This window comes from Asterias amurensis, chromosome 4 (assembly GCF_032118995.1).
Source record: "Asterias amurensis chromosome 4, ASM3211899v1".
Lineage (NCBI taxonomy): Eukaryota > Metazoa > Echinodermata > Asteroidea > Forcipulatida > Asteriidae > Asterias > Asterias amurensis.
The window spans coordinates 4,492,056-4,514,131 of record NC_092651.1 but is presented as its reverse complement, the minus strand read 5'-3'; the positions used below and the strand labels follow the sequence as shown (position 1 = coordinate 4,514,131).

General features: G+C 38.3%; 1 protein-coding gene across 1 annotated transcript; it reads left to right on the top strand.

Annotated features, from left to right (window-relative positions):
* Window positions 1–1,257: 1,257 nt before the first annotated feature.
* On the top strand, window positions 1,258–20,876 carry LOC139936105 (mitochondrial disaggregase-like). Its single transcript, XM_071930827.1, has 13 exons — window positions 1,258–1,534; window positions 2,914–2,968; window positions 4,344–4,430; window positions 5,267–5,370; window positions 6,326–6,454; window positions 9,674–9,771; window positions 10,507–10,621; window positions 11,092–11,169; window positions 12,276–12,538; window positions 13,762–13,918; window positions 15,225–15,418; window positions 18,040–18,144; window positions 19,407–20,876. Exons 1-13 carry the CDS (start codon window positions 1,258–1,260, stop codon window positions 19,683–19,685), a joined length of 1,941 nt encoding a protein of 646 aa, XP_071786928.1. The 3' UTR covers window positions 19,686–20,876.
* The last annotated feature ends 1,200 nt before the right edge of the window (window positions 20,877–22,076 follow it).

Here is a 22,076-nt window from a genome sequence, read left to right as displayed (position 1 = left end):
CCCTTTAATAAGGGACAGTCACACTATAGAGGGGGAATATAAAGAAATATTCAGTCAATCAATAATATGCAGAACATTGTACAACGAAAGAGCATACACTGTGTGCAGGGCAAAACATAAATGAACCAAATAACTAAAACCATGATTTATGTTTAACTTGAAACGTTAATCAATAATGAGAGTCTCAAATAGTCATTAGGCCATACAGCCCAATATCCGTCTTCACTGTCAAAAAGGCCTCTATACATAACATTACATGCAACATGTTCTGTACATAATACACAGTGCACACCTGTACGACCGAAAGTAAGCTTTCCATATCTGTGTTTTGATTGGTCTAAGGTGATTCGTCAGCTGCACCACCAACACCACCTCCGACCAATCAAAACACAATGGAAAGCTTACGTCACTGAACGTTTATCCAATGAAATCATTGTATCCAATTAAATCACTGGTTCTAAAAAGCAAACACCTGTTTTTATATTGCAGATAAATACAGGGTACCAGCCACGTGTCAAATCAAGCGTGCTTGTTTCGCAGACGACATTAAAATAATTATTCACATTTTGACCAAACTTCAAGAAGATATTTCTGCACTTCAATATGGTCGGAGAAAATCATGTTGAGCTTCAATATGCTGACAAATTGCTGCAAAACTATTGCATTTATGAAGCAGTAACTGTATACGTAGTTTGTGTCTACAGGATGGAAGACAAAGTGCTACAAAATACAGACAAAATGAGAAGGACTGACCTTCACAAACGACTGCAAGAACTTTTCAAGAGCGGCATTCACACAGCACAGTAAGCAAACATCCGGCGTGGGGTCCGCCTACGGGATATGCCGTTTGACAGAATATACTGAACTTGAACAGCCTAGAGCAGAGAGAATTCGATATCGCAAGCGACTTTATTGAACATTCAACACAACGAGCCACCTCTTCCAACTAGCAGAAGACATGAATAGACATTCAAGAAGCTATTCAAACCAACAAGATTAGAAAGGTCACCGATTTCAAGTGCAAATTTACCGGACTTCTCAAGCATGTCAAGTGCAAACTGGTAAGTGTAAAAAACACCCACCCACCCTTTCCCGCCCACAAGGCACTATACGAGCAAATAATCGTTCGAAAACTTTCATCTTTGCAAAAAGGAATATTATTTCATTATTTTGAGTTAATTTCATCACGAATGAAAAAGTGGTGGCAGGATGCGGAAACTTTTCGTCCGTCACATGGTGGCGCTACATCAAATCAAGATGGCAGCCTCCATACGAATTTTAACTTTTCAATCTCTCTCACGTATTCAACCAAAATTCCTAGTTCACAGAACTTTTAACCAGAAACTATTGTTCACAGCAAAGCCTTTACATTGTAGTCGTAAACGCAATGGTCCTTTTTGGTCAGTGGGTTTTCTAAAGTACCTTGCACGAGGTAATTCGAGGTCGAGAATTGTGACATGTGCGTGCGGCATTTCGTTGGGCATTTCTGGGATTGTTTTGGCACATTGCAGTGATGCAACAATAAGTGAGGCAGGTAAGTCTTTTAATGATGGAAATTATGAACATTTCTTCCTCTGCGTGCTCATTGGTTCGGTGTACTCCTAGAACATGAGGTTGGTTTGCATTGCACATGACTCCAGACCTGGAATTTCATCTTTGAAACTTGAAAGGGATTGGGCCATCTTCATTTTGCAAAATATGGCACTTACATTTGAAAATCTTAAATTAAACGTCTATGGCTGGGGGGGGGGGGGGGGTCGCACTAAATACCGACAACTCACGACAAGTTACGACAACATTTTTTAAATGCACCTTAACAGAACCTTTGAACGTAATTCAACCGTTAAATATGTGCACAAGAGTCATATGCATCTAAATCACTTTCAAACTGCTGACAAAATTGTATTTTTAACTAAAAAAGGTGTTTTTACCCCGAATTTAGTAACGAACGGAAATATTCGCCATTTTGTCTTTCGATGTACTTGGACATTTCTATTACACCGCAGGGGGCGAGGTAATTTCTGAGGGCTGAGTTTTATTTTTTCGTTTTGGTTTTAGCTGCTGATTTTTTCCTTCTTGTTAGTAACTAAGCCGCCACTCTGGAATTCGAAGTTAAAAGGGGAAACTTAAATATAATATTGTTTTAAACTCCATGAAATACATTTTTAAAAAAGGTAAATAATCATCTTGCATGTTGTATTACCCCTGCGGTATAATAGAATCGTCCAAGTGCGTTGAAAGACAACATGGCGGATGTTACTATTCGTTACTAAATTCAGGGTAAAAATCACCTTCTTTACAGTTAAAAATACAATTTTGTCAACAGTTTGAAAGTGATTTGGGTGCATATGACTCTTGTGCATACATTTAACGGTTGACTTATGTTAAAATGTTCTGTTAAAGTGCATTTAAAAATTGTTGTCGTGAGTTGTCATGAGGGGTCGTGAGTTGTCGGTATTTAGTGCGACCCCCCAAGGGCAAGGCCAAGACTAGGGCAACAGTTGATGGAGATAATAGCGGAACAAACTCTCACAGTTGTAGGAGTGTAACGCCAGGCCTGTGAAAACTAAAGCCCTACAGTTACACAGTTTTTACACTTTCTTCATTCTCTCTGATGTGTAACTGTTTTGTTTGGATTTTGAAAATATAAGTTAATACAAAATAAATTCACTATTTACTTGCAGAGTCACTCCCACTATTTGGCTAGGAAGCCTGTACTTCTACCTATTTCCTAATTTTTTATTTCTCAACTTTGCGAGTGAGAATTCTGAACAACACAGCACAAAAATTGCTGTGCTTGAAACTGTTTACTTCTTTCGGCAACCTGCAGTTGAAAGCCAGCCAGTTTCAAAATCATAAACAGAAATTCAGCATGCATGGTTTATCTTTCTTGAAATTTGAATTTATCCACAGCAAAAGAAAGGTGGTTCTCTGCTGCAAAGAAGGACAACGTGTCGGAGATCAAGCGGTAAGTACAATGATTAATCACTTTGAAATGCGATTTTGAAATCTACTCCGGGGTAGTATAGGCCTAATAAACAGTAAGACAAGCTCTAAAAAATCTTCCTCCCGACGACCGCCATTTTTACCACTTTTTAAAATCATGACACAAATTCTAGGAACATGAACTTGATCCTCAAAGTCTAATGAATCCTTCCATATTACTCAAAACACCATTGAGGAAATAATTTGAAGAAAAAAGGACAAAAACTTACCAGATCTTCGAGCGAAAAAATAAAAAATTTCCCAGGTTGAGAGTTCGAATCTGAGTAGGGCGGAGCTTCGGCTGTGTGTGCATGTCACCGGGGTCAACGGTCTCAGCGCTGCATGTGGTGCATTGTGTATCCCTGCAACTGATTCATTAGACATTGAGGATCAAGTTCGTGTTGACTGTTCTTAGAATTTGTGTCATGATTTTAAAAAGTGGTAAAAATGGAGCAAATCTGCTGACTAGCTGTCGAAATTGTACGTGTTTAACCATTTCGCCCTGCACACATTGCGGAAGCTTCGTAACCCTCCGGCCTGACGGCCGTCGGGAGGAGGGTTATGTTATCGCAACTATAAAAAAACAAGTTCACTCAGCAAAGAAGAATATACACATGGTGTTACTGCAAAATAAATGATTGATAGTCAAAGCTCAATATTTTTTATAAAATATTAAATTAACGAGCAAACCAAGATATAAATGGACAGACAACAAAATATCCATGTGCTTACTTTGATCCCTAGTTGCACAATGCCCACACCTCACAGAATTTTGTATTGTGCTAAATGCGTACATGTACCTTGAAAAAAAATTGGATTTTGTTTTTTCAACACAAGAACTGCATTTAAGATTACAGGCCTTGTGCTTAAAAGCTTTTTGTAAAGTAGAACATTGACTAGAATAGTCGCGATTCCTGCTTGTTAAACCAATTATGTCGTTCATGACTATTCACGACAACATAGTTTACCTTCGAAACACAATCAGACGTCAGTGACACAATCATTCAATCCTTCTAGAGTGAATTTAACTACATTACGCCTGAGGCAAACAAAATACCGCAATGCATCTTGGGAAGTAAAAATAAGTCGTGACTAGTGTCAAAGTCGCAAAAGACCCTTTTGAATAACCCCTTTTTAGGGGGGCAAACCGTATGCGCGTCCAAATGCGTACATCATCGAAGAACGCAATACTCCCAGTTTGATTTATACGGCACATGCATGCACACACGCACGCACGCACACGCGCACAGACGCCATCTTGTAGGTCAGATATTTGAACGGTGACATCATATTCAATACGGTCTATTTGAGGCACGACTAGTCGAGTAGTATATTTACCTGTAAATATTTACCTACAGATTGATTGATGCTGGAATCAATGTTAATGAAAGACACCCTCTAGGATGGACAGCACTCCATGTAGCAGCCATCAACAAGAATCACAGGTTGGTACAGAGCTATGCTAGGCGGCGCTAAATAGATAATCTTCCCATCAAGAGAACTTTGAAAACTCACACAAGGGGATATAAATGCAATCTGGCAACAGCCAATCTCTCTCATACAAACATTGGTGTAACAACGCTATGGTTATAAATTGCACAAATCAAGAATTTATGAATCAGTAACTAGCCGACAATACTTATTCATTTTGAAATCAGTAGGTAGCTGGGGATTCAAACTCATAACCTTGTAAATGCAAGTCCTGCAGTCTAACCACTGGACCACCATCATGGTGACCTTTTCTCCCTTAACACCGGTCCCCTGCTAAGTAAAACACCTAAGTACCACTCAAACTTCACCCCAAGTGGTCCGGCTGGGCAGTTAAGAGTTAAAAAGCATCCCAATTCATTTTTACTATGGCATGCCTGATATTTTACGGAGACAATGAAGGCGATTGCCCCAATGCCCCCTGGTCATTGCCTTGGTGCCCTTGAAATGCTCAAGTAGAAATTTACAGTTTCCTCAGAGGAAGCTCTTTCAAAAACGAAGCATACAGCCTGTATGGACAAGTGAACAAATTGATGGACTAGTAAAATGACAAGCTAACTGGTCCTGCTTGCTAGTAACTAAACAAGTTAACAGCATACCCTGAGTTTCAGTGTAAAAGCCAGGCAGTAAAGGAGTAGGGACTGAAAAATCATCCCACATCTGAGAGGTGAAAGGTTAAAAGATACCTCTACGGCAACCCGCCCAGAGGATTAACCCTCTAGTTGCAATAACGTCATAATTCACACAGTTACACATTGTATAATATCATGGTATTTTTTTTTTTTCCCCTCAGTGCTGTAAAAGTCCTTCTCCAAGCTGGTGCTGACCCCAATCTAGGAGATGACTTCACCAATGTGTGGAACAAGTCACAGACCATGGGCATTCACTCATTGCACGGTAAAGCTTACTTTCATCAGCTATATCTTTGTTTTCGTTTGGTGTGTCGTGAACGAGCAGATAACAGCACCGGACTCAAGCTCTGATGTTTCTGATCAGCAGAGTGTGGGGTTGAGTCCCAGTTATGACACTTGTGTCTTTAAGCCAGACACTTAAAACCATTATTGCCCTGTCCTTTGGATGGGATGTAAAGTCTTGTAAAAACTGCCAAGGTCTAGTAAACACCACTTCTTACCTTTTGCCCTGTGGGCTACTAAACACTATGCAATCTACTTGTTTGAAATACTCATATATGTGAATAATTATTTGTTTTTAAATGTATCAATATATTTTTGGTTGTGTGAGTGTAACTTCATTTGACCGTTAAACTTGTTGTGTAGGATTTGAAACTTTGCATGGTGGAAATACGATATGCAAAGGTTTGCTGTAACACCATGTAATGACTATCTCTAATGAGTTGGGGTGGTTCTGAAAAGAACCGTTGGTTTTAACTCGACGTTTCGATCAGTATGCTCTGATCATCTTCTGGAGAAAAAAAGAAGAAAAAAAAAGACGATCAGAGCGTACTGATCGAAACGTCGAGTTGAAACCAATGGTTCTTTCCAGAACCACCCAAACTCATTAGAGATAGTCATTACATGGTGTTACCGCAAACCTTTCCATAAACTTGTTGTGATCGCTACCATTAATACTCGTTAAAGATACATTTCATGACTATGTTTAAAAATGGGCTTCTTAACCTGCTGAATTACCTTACGAAACACTAACAGGCAATTTCACAAAAAGCCAAGTCTGTGTATCAATCGTATTTGCTCGGCAAAATGTAATGTCACAATACAAATCACTCCGGCAGTATTGCCAACTCATCTTATGATGATTGTTAGAAGTTTGTAAAATGAACCCATGGATGATGTATTTTAGATGACGTTGTTGTTATTGTTGTTGATTTTTACAGTTCTTGTAACAAGAGAAGATGAGTTTAGTGACAGACTCAACAACCGAGCGACCTTTAAGGGCTGTACAGCATTACACTACAGCGTCTTAGTAGATGACTTAGATGTTGCTAAGATACTTCTAGATGCAGGTACAGTTGATAATTATCACTCACATTAAGCACTGTTCATACATCCTGCGAATGCGAATGCGATACGAATTTGGACAACTCAAATTAGCAACAAATAACCATTATGTTGGAAGCGTTTTGAGACACCCTTGCCTAATATTTTTATTCTCTGTGAAGCGCCTCGTGGACCCTTTTGGGGTTAAGGGCGCTATATATAAGCTGTTTATTATTATTGTTATTATTAAATAATTTGCAGACATTCGCTGCGAGGGCAGCCCCGTGACGTAAAAATTTATGCATTCGCATTCGCAGGAAGTATGAACCAGGCTTTACACATTGACTAAAATATTAAGAGTTAGTATCCACTTTGTAGAATTGTTCAGGCTTGAAAAACCAAACCATGTTTTTCTTTTTCTTGTGATTAGCACTCTGTAATAAATGCTTCCTGAGTCCTGCTGGAAAATATAAGTACCTCGAGTGGGATTCGAGCCAAAAAACTTCTGCATTCAACTGCTACCACATTGGCAAAACTTTTCAAATCTTGTTTTTACACTTTAAATACTCCTTTTTTTTCCAATGAGTACCCTTTTTTTCTGGAAGTCTGCTGCAGAACGAGCCTTGCTTTTGAATGGGTTTCAGTCCCTAGCTGATTTCATGGGTTTTTCCCATTTGGGGTTTCCTCTCGGTGTTCCCTGGTTTGATTCCAGTTATAGAGCTGAACAGGATTATTGTTGTTGAATACTGTAAATTTATTTCCAAATAAGGTAGTCTCTTAGCTTGTCCGTGACTGCCCATTTGAGTGCCAAGAATTCCAGTTTATGAGCTTGGTATCTGGTTTCACGCTATTACATATTCAGTGCCATTCTGGACCTGGCTCAAAATTGCTCCTAAACCAACTCTTGAGGCGTTCGTCTGAAGGATGAATGGCGACTTATAGTTAGCATAGCCTAGTATCGGAGCTGCTGTTAGGTTTTCCTTCAAGACATCCATTGCCTGCTGACATTCTTGGGTCCACACAAAAGGAGGAGGAGGGATGTGTGGTTTTTTTTTTGCCCTTCTTCTTGAGGCGAGGTTCACCGGTAGTCAGTCGATACAGGGGTGCCACAAAGTTTGAATAACCCTTGATACAGCGTCTGTGATAGCCGGTGAAACTAAGAAAACGTTGAAGTTCCTTGCAATTGGTTGGTACTTTCCTGTTTTTGACCTGTGAAATTTTCTCTGGATCGGTAGAAATACCTTTTGCCGAGACAATGTGGCCTAAGTATTTTACTTCTTGTTTGAGTAGATGGCACTTGGATGGTTTTAGTTTCAGGTTGTGTATTTGCAGGCATGTAAACGCTTTTCCAAGGCAGTCTATGTTTTCGTCAAAAGTTGAGGAGAATACTATGATGTCATCTAAATATAGTAGGAGCGTTGAATAGTTCTAGTCACCGATACATGTTTGCATAAGTGGTTGGAAGGTGGCTGGTGCATTTTGGAGGCCGAATGGCATACGGTTGCACAATCCCATAGGTGTTGAAAAGGCAGTTTTTGGCTTGTCGACTTCTTCAACTTCAACTTGCCAGTACCCAGAGGTGAGGTCTAACGTGCTGAAAAATTGGGCATCACAAAGTGCATCCAATGCTTCTTCCATACATGGGAGTGGGTAAGCATTGCTAGTCGTTCTGTTATTGAGTTGTCTGTAGTCAATGCAAAGACGTATCGATCCATCCTGCTTGTGAGCTATCACAATTGGTGAGGCATAAGAAGAACAGCACTTGCCAATTGATCCAGAACTTTCCATATCCTTGAGGTGGTCTTTAACCGTCTGAAACTTTGAAGGTGGTCCTTGATGAGGTGGTCTTTAATCGTCTGAAATTTTAAAGGTGGTACTTGAGGTGGTCTTTAATCGTCTGAAACTGTAATGGTGGTCTTTAGCCGTCTAAAACTGTTAAGGTGGAAGAAATTTTATGTTTGATGGTTGAGGTACATTCGTAATTCAGAGAATGTTTGGAGAAACTTTCTTGTGTTCATGAAGGAGTCTGGCCTGTTTGTTTGCTTGTTCGCCAGTCTCAAGAGGAATATCTGACATGTCCAGGGAAGGTAGTATGGAAGTCAAGTCTTGAGATGGTACTTGATGCATGAGATTCATGAAATGGTGATCTTCTTGATTTATCGTTGCTTATGTGGTATCTCATCTATTTGTAAAATGGAAGAAACACTGGCAAGTTTGGAGTATCAGGAGATTGTGATAGGTTTGGTTGAGATGTTGCACAAGAATTTGACAATTGAACCCAACATCTGCTATTATGTTGCCAACTTTCAGGTAGGAAGGGTTAGGGAAATTCTCGACGAGAGCTGTGTAAGTTTGGCCAGTATGAGATGGAGGTGCTTCGCATATCACTTCAACTTCTTTCCCTGGTGGTATTACTTACGGATACTTACGGAACCTAAGGCTCTGAAGTTAGACTTTGTCTATTTGTGCCCCCCTTGAAGTGTCACACCAGTTCTCAAATTTCATTGGAATGTTGGCCCAATGTCTGTTGAGCAAACTCTTGAAAATGTTCAATGACTTAGCATTAACTATTTGAGAGGGTAAGCTGTTCCAGTCATTTACTACACGTTGGGAGAAGAACTCATTTGTTACTCTAAGACGTGACCTGCTCTTGAATATCTTGAAGCGATACTGATTGAAGTTCAAAGTATTGTTCTCGGTGAGCATTCAATATATTTGGCATAACCAATTCTGCCGACATGGTCGCCTGGGTCTGATGACATGATGTTATTGAAACTATGTGCCATGCAGTGCCGTCATCTCCAAGTCATTACAAATAATGTTGTCTCTTAGACGGTTGTTGGTCTCTCTGTGATGCTCGTATGACACTAGTCCCGATAAGAACAGGTACCTGGATTCTCCACCAATGTGACAGGGTCGGCAAATACATAAATTGGGAAATGACAAGGAACAACTAGATGCAATTGGAAGGTTTATTCTGAAAAAACAACGAAGACAGAAACTGATGTTGTCATTGCGTTTTCGTACAGAAAATAATGACGTACCCTGCAAAATTACAAAGGATAGTATTTTGCTGCGAGGGCGCTGAACCATAAAATAAGCTACGTCATAAATAAACTAGTTCGTTACGTCCTGAAAGTAAATGCAAATGAATTGGGGGGGGGGGGAGGATGCGTACACTCGTCACAGATGTATAGCTTAAAATACAAAGTTGAACTCCAAATCTAGTTTTGATTTACTCACAGGAGCCAACCCACTACAGGAGAATGAGAATGGCCACATCCCAGTGCAATACGCCAAATCAGTTGTTATGAAGGAACTACTCCAGAATCACGAAAAAGATGTAAGTAACATTTTATATCTCAAAGCCTAATTTTGCCTGCCAAAGTAGTTTAATTGTTTCTTAATCATTAGGGGAGTTGAGAATTATCAACAATAACTTCTAGTACTTAGCACACCCGCCAACTGCTTAGATTTAATTGGAATGCGATACTTTTAAGACGCTGGCGGCAGCAGACACAACAGGGTTGTTTTCTTGCAGCTATGAGCTGGCGCACACATGTTCAGAATAGCGTGCACGCACATGCTCAGTATTGTGTGCACGGACATGCTCAGTATGGTGTGCATGCTCGCTCAGTATGAACTGTGAAAAAGGAACGTCCAAAAGTTTCCCATTGTCAAGATTTTTCAGATTCATTCGTATTTTTGATAAGAGACAGTAATGAACAAGATCAAAAATTTTGGCAAAAGTAGGTGCCAATTGCTTGCGACAGTAGAGATTTTTTTGCGTAGTACAATGATTTGTGTACAGTGATTGGAATACAAACACAATTTGTATTATGTATATGTAATGAGCTTTACTCTTAATATAAACCACAAGGTCGTTGGTTCGAATCCCACTCTAGTCAATTCTTTGTTCAACCCCAAAAATAAGAGCTTTACTCTCATGACTTCTTTTGTCACTATTTGCCGACTCGTAAAACTGATGTTCCTGTTTCTGAAGGTTTCAGTGTTGGCATGTACTAGTGGTCCCTATACTGCGGAAAAGCCGAAGTAATGTTTGTGTTTATCATTTTAGTTTAAGATTCTTGAGGAGCAGAGAGCGGCAGAGGAAAGGCGAAGATTTCCCTTGGAGCAACGATTGAAGGAATTCATCATTGGGCAAGAGGGCGCTATAGCAATGGTTGCATCAGGTCAGTTTTCAATCATTCTGTAATGAGGAAATAATTTTTACTCTTTAAACTCTTTATCACAAGGCCATGACTCTGCAAGGTTTTAAACGGCCATTTCAAGGGTTTGATATCTTTTGCAGATCAAGTTTTTGGCCATGACATGAATCCCTACTCACTGTGAATGAGGATGTATGTAATATAATTTACCTGTTGGATTTTTTCGAGAGAGAAAAAAGCAATGGTTTTTAGGAGAGTCAAGTAAATCCATTGTACATGCTGAAATAATTTTTGAGACAAACATTATTTTTCTGTAATTGTTTTACTCATTTCTCAAAAAACTAAAGCACATCAGCAGGTAATATTTTCAGGGAAGCTTTCTACTATCATTATCTTTTAACTGTGCAAGTTCACTGCAGGGTTGTGGATGTTTGTATTTTGTGTCGTACAAAAAGAACAGTAATCCCTTAACCTGTTTCTTATTCCTGTTGCAGCAATAAGACGAAAGGAGAATGGCTGGATGGATGATGATCACCCACTTGTCTTTCTGTTTCTGGGCTCCTCAGGAATCGGTAAGTTATCAAATGGAAACTCTAAGCATGCTGAAAATACTAACCAATATACACAGTTTACAATGAGCAGGTTTCCAAGAGAAACTTGTCACTAAGGTATAGCTTTTGGGGTGCCATAGCAGCCCAGAATTAATCCCCAATGAGCAGAGAAAGAGTACAGGAATGATATTGGCACAATGACCAATGCCGAATTCATAGAACTGCTTAAGCACAAAATGTAGCTACACACAAAACAATTGTGCTTGTTAGATTTAGGTAAACAGCTAACATACAATGTCTTATACACCATTTGTAACTGGTATCCTGCTCAGTTCTGCTAGGCAGGAAATTGTGGAGCAATATTTTGTGCTTAAGCAGCTCTATGAAAATCGGGCCCAGAATACCAACTAATGTAAAGTGCATTGATACATTATTTATGTACTATTATTATTTTACCCTGCTCACCCATTTCACAAATACAACAGAGTTGTAGTGGCTTAAATTTGCAAACAAATAGTTAATGGCCCGAAGTTTCGACCCTAGCAGAGTCTTTTCTCAAAGGCTGAAGAAAGAGCTAAAGAGCCTTCGTGAAAGGCTCTGCTTAGTTGAAATGTCAGGCCATCAACTATTTTTGCATTTCTACCATAGGTTCTTTTGGTTGGTATAAGCAGCTTTCAACCTCCAATTCTTTTAATTACATTTGGTAAGCACGAGTACAAGTATGGGTACTTTGCAATGATAATAAGTACAAGATGGGTGCCAAACAAACTTCTGTGTGTACCAGTTCAAGCAGGAGTACAGATTTTTGAGTACGAGTTCAGAAAGAAACTAGTAGGAATACCAACTTCTACTCTGGTATTAGACCCTTTGCATATAACGTCATAAGCTTGAACAGGGACCTCACTAAGGTCAAAGGAAGACCTATCATTGACTGAGATTTGTGCTGGGCGTGTACACAAATGCACGTGCAACCAATGCAAGGGGTTCTATTATAATTGGTAAAAGCTCCTTTAAAGTCAAAGAACACTAGGAATAGAAAATAATTCTTTTTGAACTTTTGTTTTAAGGTTCTAAGAGTTTGATTGTCAAAAATTTATTTTATTTGCAAATGTTAATTTCTTTCTAAGGTAAGACGGAACTCGCTAAGCAGATTGCTAGATATCTCCACAAAGACGTGAAGAAAGGTTTCATCCGGATCGACATGTCAGAGTACCAGGAAAAGCACGAGGTAGCTAAGTTCATTGGTTCCCCTCCAGGTTACGTTGGGCACGAGCAAGGGGGCCAACTCACCAAGAAACTGAAGGCATGCAGCAATGCCGTTGTGTTGTTTGATGAGGTCGACAAGGCTCATCCTGATGTACTGACTATCATGCTACAGTTGTTTGATGAGGTAAGGTCAATAATAGAACAGAGAATCACTACTTGAAAATTCATGATCTTTGATGTCTGGTTGTTGAGAATCGATATTGAATATTGCTATTGAGAACTGATTTTTCAGCTGCTTTTGATTTGAATATTGATATTCTTTGTCCTTTTTGACTGTGTATTTCTTTGCTTGTATTTTCTTGAATGTGTTTTTAATAATTATTGATCAATGATACTTTTTCTTTTATAACTGAGAATTGTTTATTTATATTTGATGCCCATTCAAGCATTGTTTTTTGAATGTTGTGCTTGACTTTGTTTTAAATAATATTGCAAATGGAGCGTTGAGTTTTTGTAATGCGGAATAATTTGTGTGTGTTAAGAACTGCATTTATTATGTTCAATTGAATATTGATTGTGTGCACCTGAGTATTGACTAATAAATTTGTTCAATTGGCTATTGACAAGTAATTGTGTACACTTGAGAATTGACTATTGATTGTGTAGAGTTGAGTATTGACATTTGACTGTGTACAATTGAGTATTGCTATTGATTGTGTACCATTGACTATTGAGTATTGCTATTGGTTGTGTACCATTGACTATTGACAATTTACTGTCGATTGGGTATTGCTATTTATTGTGTTCAATTGAGAATCGACTATTGATTGTGTACCATTGACTATTGACAATTGACTGTGTACAATTTGATATTGACTATTGATTGTGTACAATTGAGTGTTGACTATTGATTGTGTACAATTGAGTGTTGACTATTGATTGTGTACAATTGAGTGTTGACTATTGATTGTGTACAATTGAGTGTTGACTATTGATTATGTACCATTGACTACTGACAATTGACTGTACAATTGGGTATTGCTATTTATTGTTTAGAATTGAGAATTAACTATTGATTGTGTACCATTGAGGATTGACTATTGATTGTGTACAATTGGGAATTGAAAATAATGATTATTGCAAATTGAATATGTAACCTTTGGAATTCATATGAGTTTTTCTTAGTAGAATTGAACTTTTAATGATTGTGTATTGATTTTTTTGCCATAAAGCTGTGTTTTATGTTTGCCACTCAACAATTATTCTATCAACAATTATCCTATCAACTTTCTGATTCCCCACTTTAATTTGTTAAGATTACCTCAAACCAAGTTTTATCTCTTTCAAAAATATCTCTATTCTATTTGAAAATCGCTTAACTTTGTACCACCCTTTTTTGACCTTCAGGGCCGACTGACTGACGGTAAAGGTAAAACCATCGAGTGTAAGGACGCCATCTTTGTCATGACGTCTAATCTTGCTAGCGATGAGATCGCTCGTTATGGATTACAGCTAAGACAAGAGGCTGAGGAGATTCATAAACAGAGACAAGCGGGCAAGATAGGTTGGATTTAGCTACAGGGACTCTCCCTTTTGGGCATAATTATTCTATAACATGCTATACCAGGCTGTCATGGCCGAGTTAGTTGTTAAGAGCATCAAGTTCTGGTTGATAATGGGCCGATCCAGTAGGCTCCGCCCACGATGCACGTGTGAGCAAGAACACATGGGGCTCTCCAATGCCTTTCTGCAAAACTCTGAGATACGCACACGCATGTCGGACCTTATTTGTCGGACCTTCGTTGCAATGGGATTGGTCAATACATGATTGGGCGGAGCTCAGTGGATCGGTCTATTCATCGAAGTGTGGGATCGAATCCCGATGATGACACGTGTGTCTTTGAGCAAGATACTATATTTGCTTCTCTCCACCCGGAGGTATAAATGGGTACATGCGGGGAAGAGGTTGTTATTGTGTTTGAACATGACTTCTGAGCGCATGGCAGCTCAGGGCTGTATACATTGTACTCCTCAAGGAGCTGAGAAAGATTGAAGAATATTAATGGCCCAATGAACAGGGCACTAATATAGAGCACATTGATACTATCCACTATATAACAACTATGTATTGTATATTATTATTGGTCAGGGTTCGAATTTGGGGGAAATACCCACAAGACCGCAGGACTTGTAGCTCAATGTTTTTTACTGGATCAGAATTTATTTTACCAGACCAGAATCAAAATGAATTGACCAACCACTTAGAGAAAATCTATGTCATTTATCTTATGAGTAGTTCCTTGGTGCTTGCTATGTGAACCAGAAACACCGGGGTTAACCCCTACTCTTTCACGAAAAGTGTTCTGCAGTTGATTTCACGAAACGCTAGGATCAATCCTATCTCGAGTTAGGACGAGTAACCCGTCCTAACTTAGGATGAGTTCAATGCGACCTACATATTTGGATACGGAATTGAACCCGTCCTAAGTCCAAGATTAATCCTAAGTTAGGAAGATCTTTGGTGAAATCGACGGCTGGGTTCTTTTATATGCACTGTTGATCCTAGTACATGGGACATGCGGCTTTACGTCCCATCTGAAGGACAAAGCAATTATTGTAAAGTATCTTGCTCAAGGATACAAAAGTCATGACCAGGACTTGAACCCCCACTTTACTGGTCAGAAACCAGAGCTTAAAAGTTGTGCTCTTAACCACCTGGCAACGACACGCCACCATACACAATGATACATGTCGCTGATATTGCTGGAATTGTTTTAAATGTCAAAGGGAAAATTTTCCTAACTCCTCAGCATCTAAAACATTGATTCCTCTGTTCTCATCTGATTGTTGTTTTCACCATCCTCTCTCAGGCAATCTGGAGATTCCGGAGGACGTCACCGTCTCCAGGAAGTTCAAGGAGCAGGTCGTCCAGCCGATCCTTAAGCATCACTTCAGGAGGGATGAATTCCTTGGTCGCATCAACGAGATGGTCTACTTTCTCCCATTCTCCAAGTCGGAACTCATCAAGCTGGTCACAAAGGAGCTGGACTTCTGGGCAAACAAGGTGAAAGAATTAGTCAATTTATTTATCCCACCAGGGGATTTGAAAACGAGGAATCCAAATGGCTGTGAATTTAAAAACAAAGCATCGTATTGCAATTAGTGTCGCAAGTCCCTCTCCCCGCTCGGATCCCTTGCCCTCCCCCCTCCCCACACCCCGTGGAGTTTTTTGTTTTATAAAATTTGCGCAACACTAAAAATGCGAAGATTCCATGAAGTGGACATTAAGTGCCCCACTCTTTTTTTTTACTTGTGGGGTTTCCGTTTCACTATTGAGTCCAAATCAAGCAAAATCATTCTTAGTTTTTGCAATTTGTGTAATTTTTGTTGAATATATATTGCCATACTTTATACATATCATGTCATACATGCATTAAAATAGAATGTTGAATTGCATTGAATGTGTGTGATTTGTAATGCTTTTATACTGCATTGCATTCATTTTCCCAATACCTTTTCTGTTATGTTTTTAATTTTCAGTGATTCATAATTGCAATATTTTCTATACATTGTGTAATCTGTGTATTTCTGTTGAATTGCATTGAATTTTTGTGATTTGTTTTTATACTGCATTGCACTTGAATCCATTTTCCTGATACCTTTTCTGTGATGTTTTTCGTTTTCATTGAATCATAATTGACCATATTTCATATATAATGTGTAATATATGCATTAATTGAATGTGTGTATTTCTATTGAATTGCGTTAGATGTGTGATTTGTTTTATACTGCATTGCACTATTCTATTTTCCTGATATCTTTTCAGTGATGTTTTTCTTTTCAGTGATTCACATTTGGCCATATTATGTCTAAGAGAATGGGTTTTTTGTTTATTGAAGGATATGTGTGATTTGTTTTATACTGTATTGCACTATTCTATTTTCTTGATACCTTTTCTGTGATGTTTTTCTTTTTCAGTGATTCATATTTGGGCATATTATGTCTAAGAGAATGTGTGTATTTCTACTGAATTGCATTAGATATGTGTGGTTTGTTTTATACTGCATTGCACTATTCTATTTTCTTGATACCTTTTCTGTGATGTTTTTTCTTTTTCAGTGATTCATATTTGGCCATATTTTGTCTAAGAGAATGTGTGTATTTCTATTGAATTGTATTAGATATGTGTGATTTGTTTTATACTGCATTGCACTATTCTATTTTTTGATATCTTTTCGGTGATGTTTTTCTTTTCAGTGATTCATAATTTGCCATATTTCATTATGAGTGTGTATTTATGTGTGTATTTCTACTGAATTGAATCGAATTTGTGTGATTTGTTTTATATTGCATTGCTCGTATCCATTTTCAATGATTCATAATTCATCAAGTTTGCCTTATATATGAATATCTGTTTGCATGTAGATGATCAATATTGACACTGAATTCACTTTGATATGATGTGATTATTTGATTACTTTGCTGGTAACTTTTTACTGATCACCAGTTTTACTGCCCCATGTCTTAAAGAGGCTGTTTCAACATGATCGAAGCAGGCATGTGGCTATACATGTAACTATGAACTATCACCCTCTTACTGTATACGCATGCCTCCATGCAGATCATATCTATGGAGAGCGCATAGAGTTATATATAAGAACTAGAGGACGCACTGGCCTATATACGCGCCCCGGCATGCGCGCAGGCGGCCATTTTCTAAGTTGACAAAACAGTATCGCGTAGCGTTCAATAAACACAAATTCCAACGTGTACTTCGTATTCAACGCACGCACAGAATGGCGCGTGTCTCATTGCAGTTTCGTCACATTTGTACAAGAAGCATCACCAGTGCGCCCTCTTATATATAACTCTATGGGAGAGCGCTATTCATGCAATAACTTGTGAGAGTTCATAATCCCATTCAGAGCCACAGGTCTGCTTTAATCATGACCACATCAGCCCTTTTTAAAAACCAATGTAAATACTTGCATTTGAATTACTTTGATTTGCATTTCAATTACTGTTGGCCTATTGTTTTTGCTCTCCATTTCGTTTCATATCTTATAGTAGGCCTATTGCATTTAAAACAATACAGACAATTCTGTTAGCAGTTGACTAAGAGATATTGTTCATACAATACATGTTCAATAATAGATTTAACTATTGAATCAAGGTTAGATTAGGTTTTGTTTTAACATTATTTAGAGTTTTTAGTAGATTAAATAATTGCATTACTTTGATGTGTGTGTTTACCTCTTGTTTTGCTCTCCTTTTCATTTCATATCGTAGTAGGCCTAATGCATTTAAAACAATACAGACAGTTCTGTTGACAGTTGACTAAGAAATATTGTTCATACAATACATGTTTCAATAGCCTATCATTGCTTTACAATATTTAGAGTTTCTAACAGATTGAATCAAGGTTAGATTAGGTTTTGTTTTACCCTGTCCCACATCGTTATTGGGGTCAAAACCAAACTGTAAACAAATTCAGTGTAGGCCTAGTTTTATATTTTATGCTTTGGAGTTACATCTATTTTATGTCTATTTTACATCAAATTTACATCAAATTTACATCAAATTTACATCAAATTAAAAAATTTTTTTTTACAAGTTTGAAAAGTATATTTGACCATTTCTCTATTTAATCTTTACTGTTTGTGGTTGCCCTTGGTTTCTAAACAGGCTATGGAGAGACATGACATCAATCTGAGCTGGGATAGACAGGTCCTGGATGTTCTTGCTGATGGATATGATGTACATTATGGTGCAAGGTCAATCAAACACGAGGTAGGGTACTAGGCTTAGATAACTAGATAACCGTAGGTGTTATTCATGGAGCAAGTTTGGGTGAGCGACTAGACTTGACCAGAAACTGTGACGTAGCTCTCGAATTGATCATATCGACCATGCTCCAGTGCATGGTTCGATATAGTTAATCTCCCTGTGCTCTATTAGTCTAGTAGGTGTAGTCAAGTCTAGTTCCCACCCAAACTTGCTCAATGATGTCATCATGCTGCCATCTTAGTGTGAAATGATTGTGAACCAATGAGAGACTTTTGGGACGCTTGGTGGCAGCAGACTTACTAGGTAAAATTCATTGTTCTCGGTAATGTGCGCCTTCTCAGAACTACACAAACAATGCAAACTTACCTGTTTAGTCTGCTGCTACCAAGCATTCCAAAGTATCCCATTGAAAACTTGCATCTACATACACCCATGGTGCACAGGACGGGCCAATAAGTAACACTTGGCTACACAGGCGCTCCAGAGTCGCGCTGAACCAAATTGATAAGGAGCAACTTTAGGTCAACCCAAATAATCTTTTGTTTCAGACAGTCGAACTTAACATAACATTTACATTGGCTCGGCTCATGACAAGATCAAGGTCTGTAACCAAGACGTTCCAGAATTATTCCGAACGATTGCACTTCTAGCGTGTCCAGTCGCTTCTAATTGTTTCAGATATCAAAGGTTTCATGCGCTTAATTCAATAGTTTAGTTCGGCAGACTCTAAAGCGCCTGTCTGAAGCAGGTGTAACTTTCTATTGGCTTCTAGCCCAGGGTGCCCTACTCAAATGATGTCATGTGCAAACCGTCTATTCCTGGCGAACATTAAGTTGAAGTTTTTTACAAAATAGACTGAACATTGAGGTGACAATAAAGGAGCCTAGTGTGCAATTCCTTCTTGAACAAATGCAATGCAGAAAAATTCCAATGGATGACTGAATGCAGACGGTGCATTTATTTTTTTCTCAAATCCTATCACACATCAGTGCTTAGAGAATCCTATACTTTTTTGGAGTTCAGTTTTGAATGGTTTGATAAATATTTTCATGAGCGTTATGATAAAGTTTCTTTGTGTGTCTTGATGATTTATTTTTCCTCAAATCTTGTTGTACATCAAAGAATCCTGTTCTCTTATTAAGTATCTGATGTTCAATTTGAATGGAGATGATAAATTATTGTCTTAAACTTTGAAGAATTATGATTTGTTTGTTGATGTGATTTGACTGATTTGATTTGATTTGATTGAATTTGATTTGCTTTAGGTGGAGAGACGAGTTGTGAATCAGTTGGCTGCAGCGCAGGAACAACAGCTCATCCAAAGAGGCTGCCAGCTTCGCATCACTGTGGAAACCCCACACCCGGAAGATGAAACACTGCCCTCTACTGACCAAAGTCGGCACAGTTCAAACTCACCATCCTCCCCTGTGATCTCTCAGCATAGTCTACTGAGGTTGCAGATCTTATCAAAGGGCGGAAAGCAAACCCTGGAATTGAAGAATATCCCGTCTCCAGAAAAGGTAGATTTTGAGGCTCAGTTTTGACACTCTTATTTTCAGATAAATAAAAAAAAAATTCATTACTTTAGTGGGTTCAATCCAAGGGCTTTCCAGCTGAACTCAAGTTTTATCCTTTTCAGTTTAGCCACGATTTGTGAAGCCTGCCCTCTCTTGGCAATGTTTTTCCAATCGTGTATTACATTGTACAATCTACCCCAAGGATAAGGACATGTATTGCCTTTATATGTTTACACATGTACATTAAAATTAACTGCGAATCTCCAGAACATAAAAGCCATTTGAAATGATGCGAGGTCAAAGGTGATTATGTACACAGCTCAACAGCAGATCTCCCTGGTGTAATTCATGAGCCTCAAAGTGTGGTGTCAGAGGTTCAGGCTAAATCTAGCCTTGTTATACTCGCGAAATAGCAAAGGCCATTGGACATAAATAGGTGTATGAAATAAATCGATATACAAGGTTGGTGAAATAAAACAACCTTTCAAGAAGGGCTGAATATTATGCAATCCCAAATACTATAGCTGTTCTTTATGAACAAATACTTCCGGAAATCATTTTTAAATAATATCAAATGATCATTTGCAGCACTTTGTCTGATTGTTGTTCTATTTATTGCAAATACTCTATCATTAATGAAGAGGAAATTTAAACCGTTTACAATAAGGGAATAGAAGGGTAGCGACGAGTTCTTCAACGGCTGTTTAAAGCCGGCAGGGCAGAGTCTGCGTCCGTGTGATAAAGGCCCGAGCCGAAGGCAAGGGCCTTTATCGCATGGCAATGACCCTGCAAGGTTTTAAGCGGACATTTAAGGACGAATCACTACATTCATAAATGTCTTTTTGTTACAAAACGTAAAAAAAAATACAGTTATAGACACTTTAACAATTGAAAATTCAAGGTTTTAAATATTTTTTTCAAAATCTTTGTGAAGAATCTGTTCGATGCACGTGGGTTGTGTGTACGCCGGCGCTTAGATTACGTGCGCGTGCTTAGACTACACGTGCGCGCTTAGATTATGCGCGCGATTCGATTACGCACTGTAACTATAGCTATGAATAGCGTTCGCTGGATAATCTTGCGCACCCGACACGCGAAAGCCAGCTGGTTATAAACACTGGTCATTATCAAAGGTTTATACACCCCCTGTAATGCGCTCTCCACCAATAGGAATAGCGAACCTGTCTGAGGTATTTATGAATGTAAGATAAAATTGTTTTTTAATAGTAAGCATTAATAAACTGATATGTTAACAACTAAGCATAACTGTGAGTGGATTTTTTTCTTCTTCTATTGATTGTATTGGAATGCTTGTTTTATGTTCTTCCAATACAAATATTCCCTCATGCTTGAGAAATTGTCCCCAATTTCTTGTCATGCCACTTGATCTAGATAATAAAAACTCTGTTCAAGTTGTACTTTTTATTAAGAAAATTATACACTTCTTACAGAAAGCCTACCAGAAAGCCTCTGCTAGGGTCGAAACTTCTTGCATTAACCATAGTTCCTTTTGTTTGGTAAGCAGTTTGCAATTCTTTTCCCTATACATGTATTGGAGATGTAGTCTCTATTTGGCTCATGTTTGTTTAGTGTATTATTTCACATGATGTTATGATTTCGGTTATCGTTATAGTAAACATCTTGTAATTTCACATACGATTACCTGCAAGCTTGTGTTAATGTCTTGAGACGGCTTGTCACTTCAAATGCTTGTTCCATTCATTTAATAAGACTTGGGCTATGTGTACAGGTATTCCATAGCATCTGTGATGTTAAAGTGGTCTGTTTGGAAAGGAATCTACTCAATTTTATAAATGATGTAATAGACAGAAAGATTCAGAGTTCATGTGTGGTTAGAGACTTAGACCCTATTTTCGCAAAGTTTGGTAAGCAATTATTCATCAGAAGAATACGCGTGCGCAATGTGTGATTTTTCGTAAACGGTCCAAAGATAGATTTAATAGATAAGTTAATTTTGTTTTTAAAAAATCGTATACATAAAAAACAAAAATCGGGAGTTTTTGCGCGGTTTTGAGACATAGACCGAACTTCGTAAAATTTGATAAGCAATTATTCATGTTTATTTTAACAGAACAAATACGCGTGCGCAAAGTGTCTTTTCAATACTGTAAAAAGATTTGATTTCGTGTTCAAAATGAATTTGTATTGTGGTATGTTTACAAGAACCGCTGGCATGTTGGCGTGTATTCTGCTTTGCTTCAGTTGGCAGCGTTTCATGAAATTATCTTTACTATGCGTGTAGTTGTGTAAGCAGAAACCGTGTAAGTATGCTTACAAGATTTGTACAAAATATGACCCTGCTGAGATCGCTGCCTAGTTGTTAATTATCCCAAGGATTGCAAGTTTGGAATCGTTGATAAACTGTTACAAAACAAATGTTTATTTTTTCGTACAGCA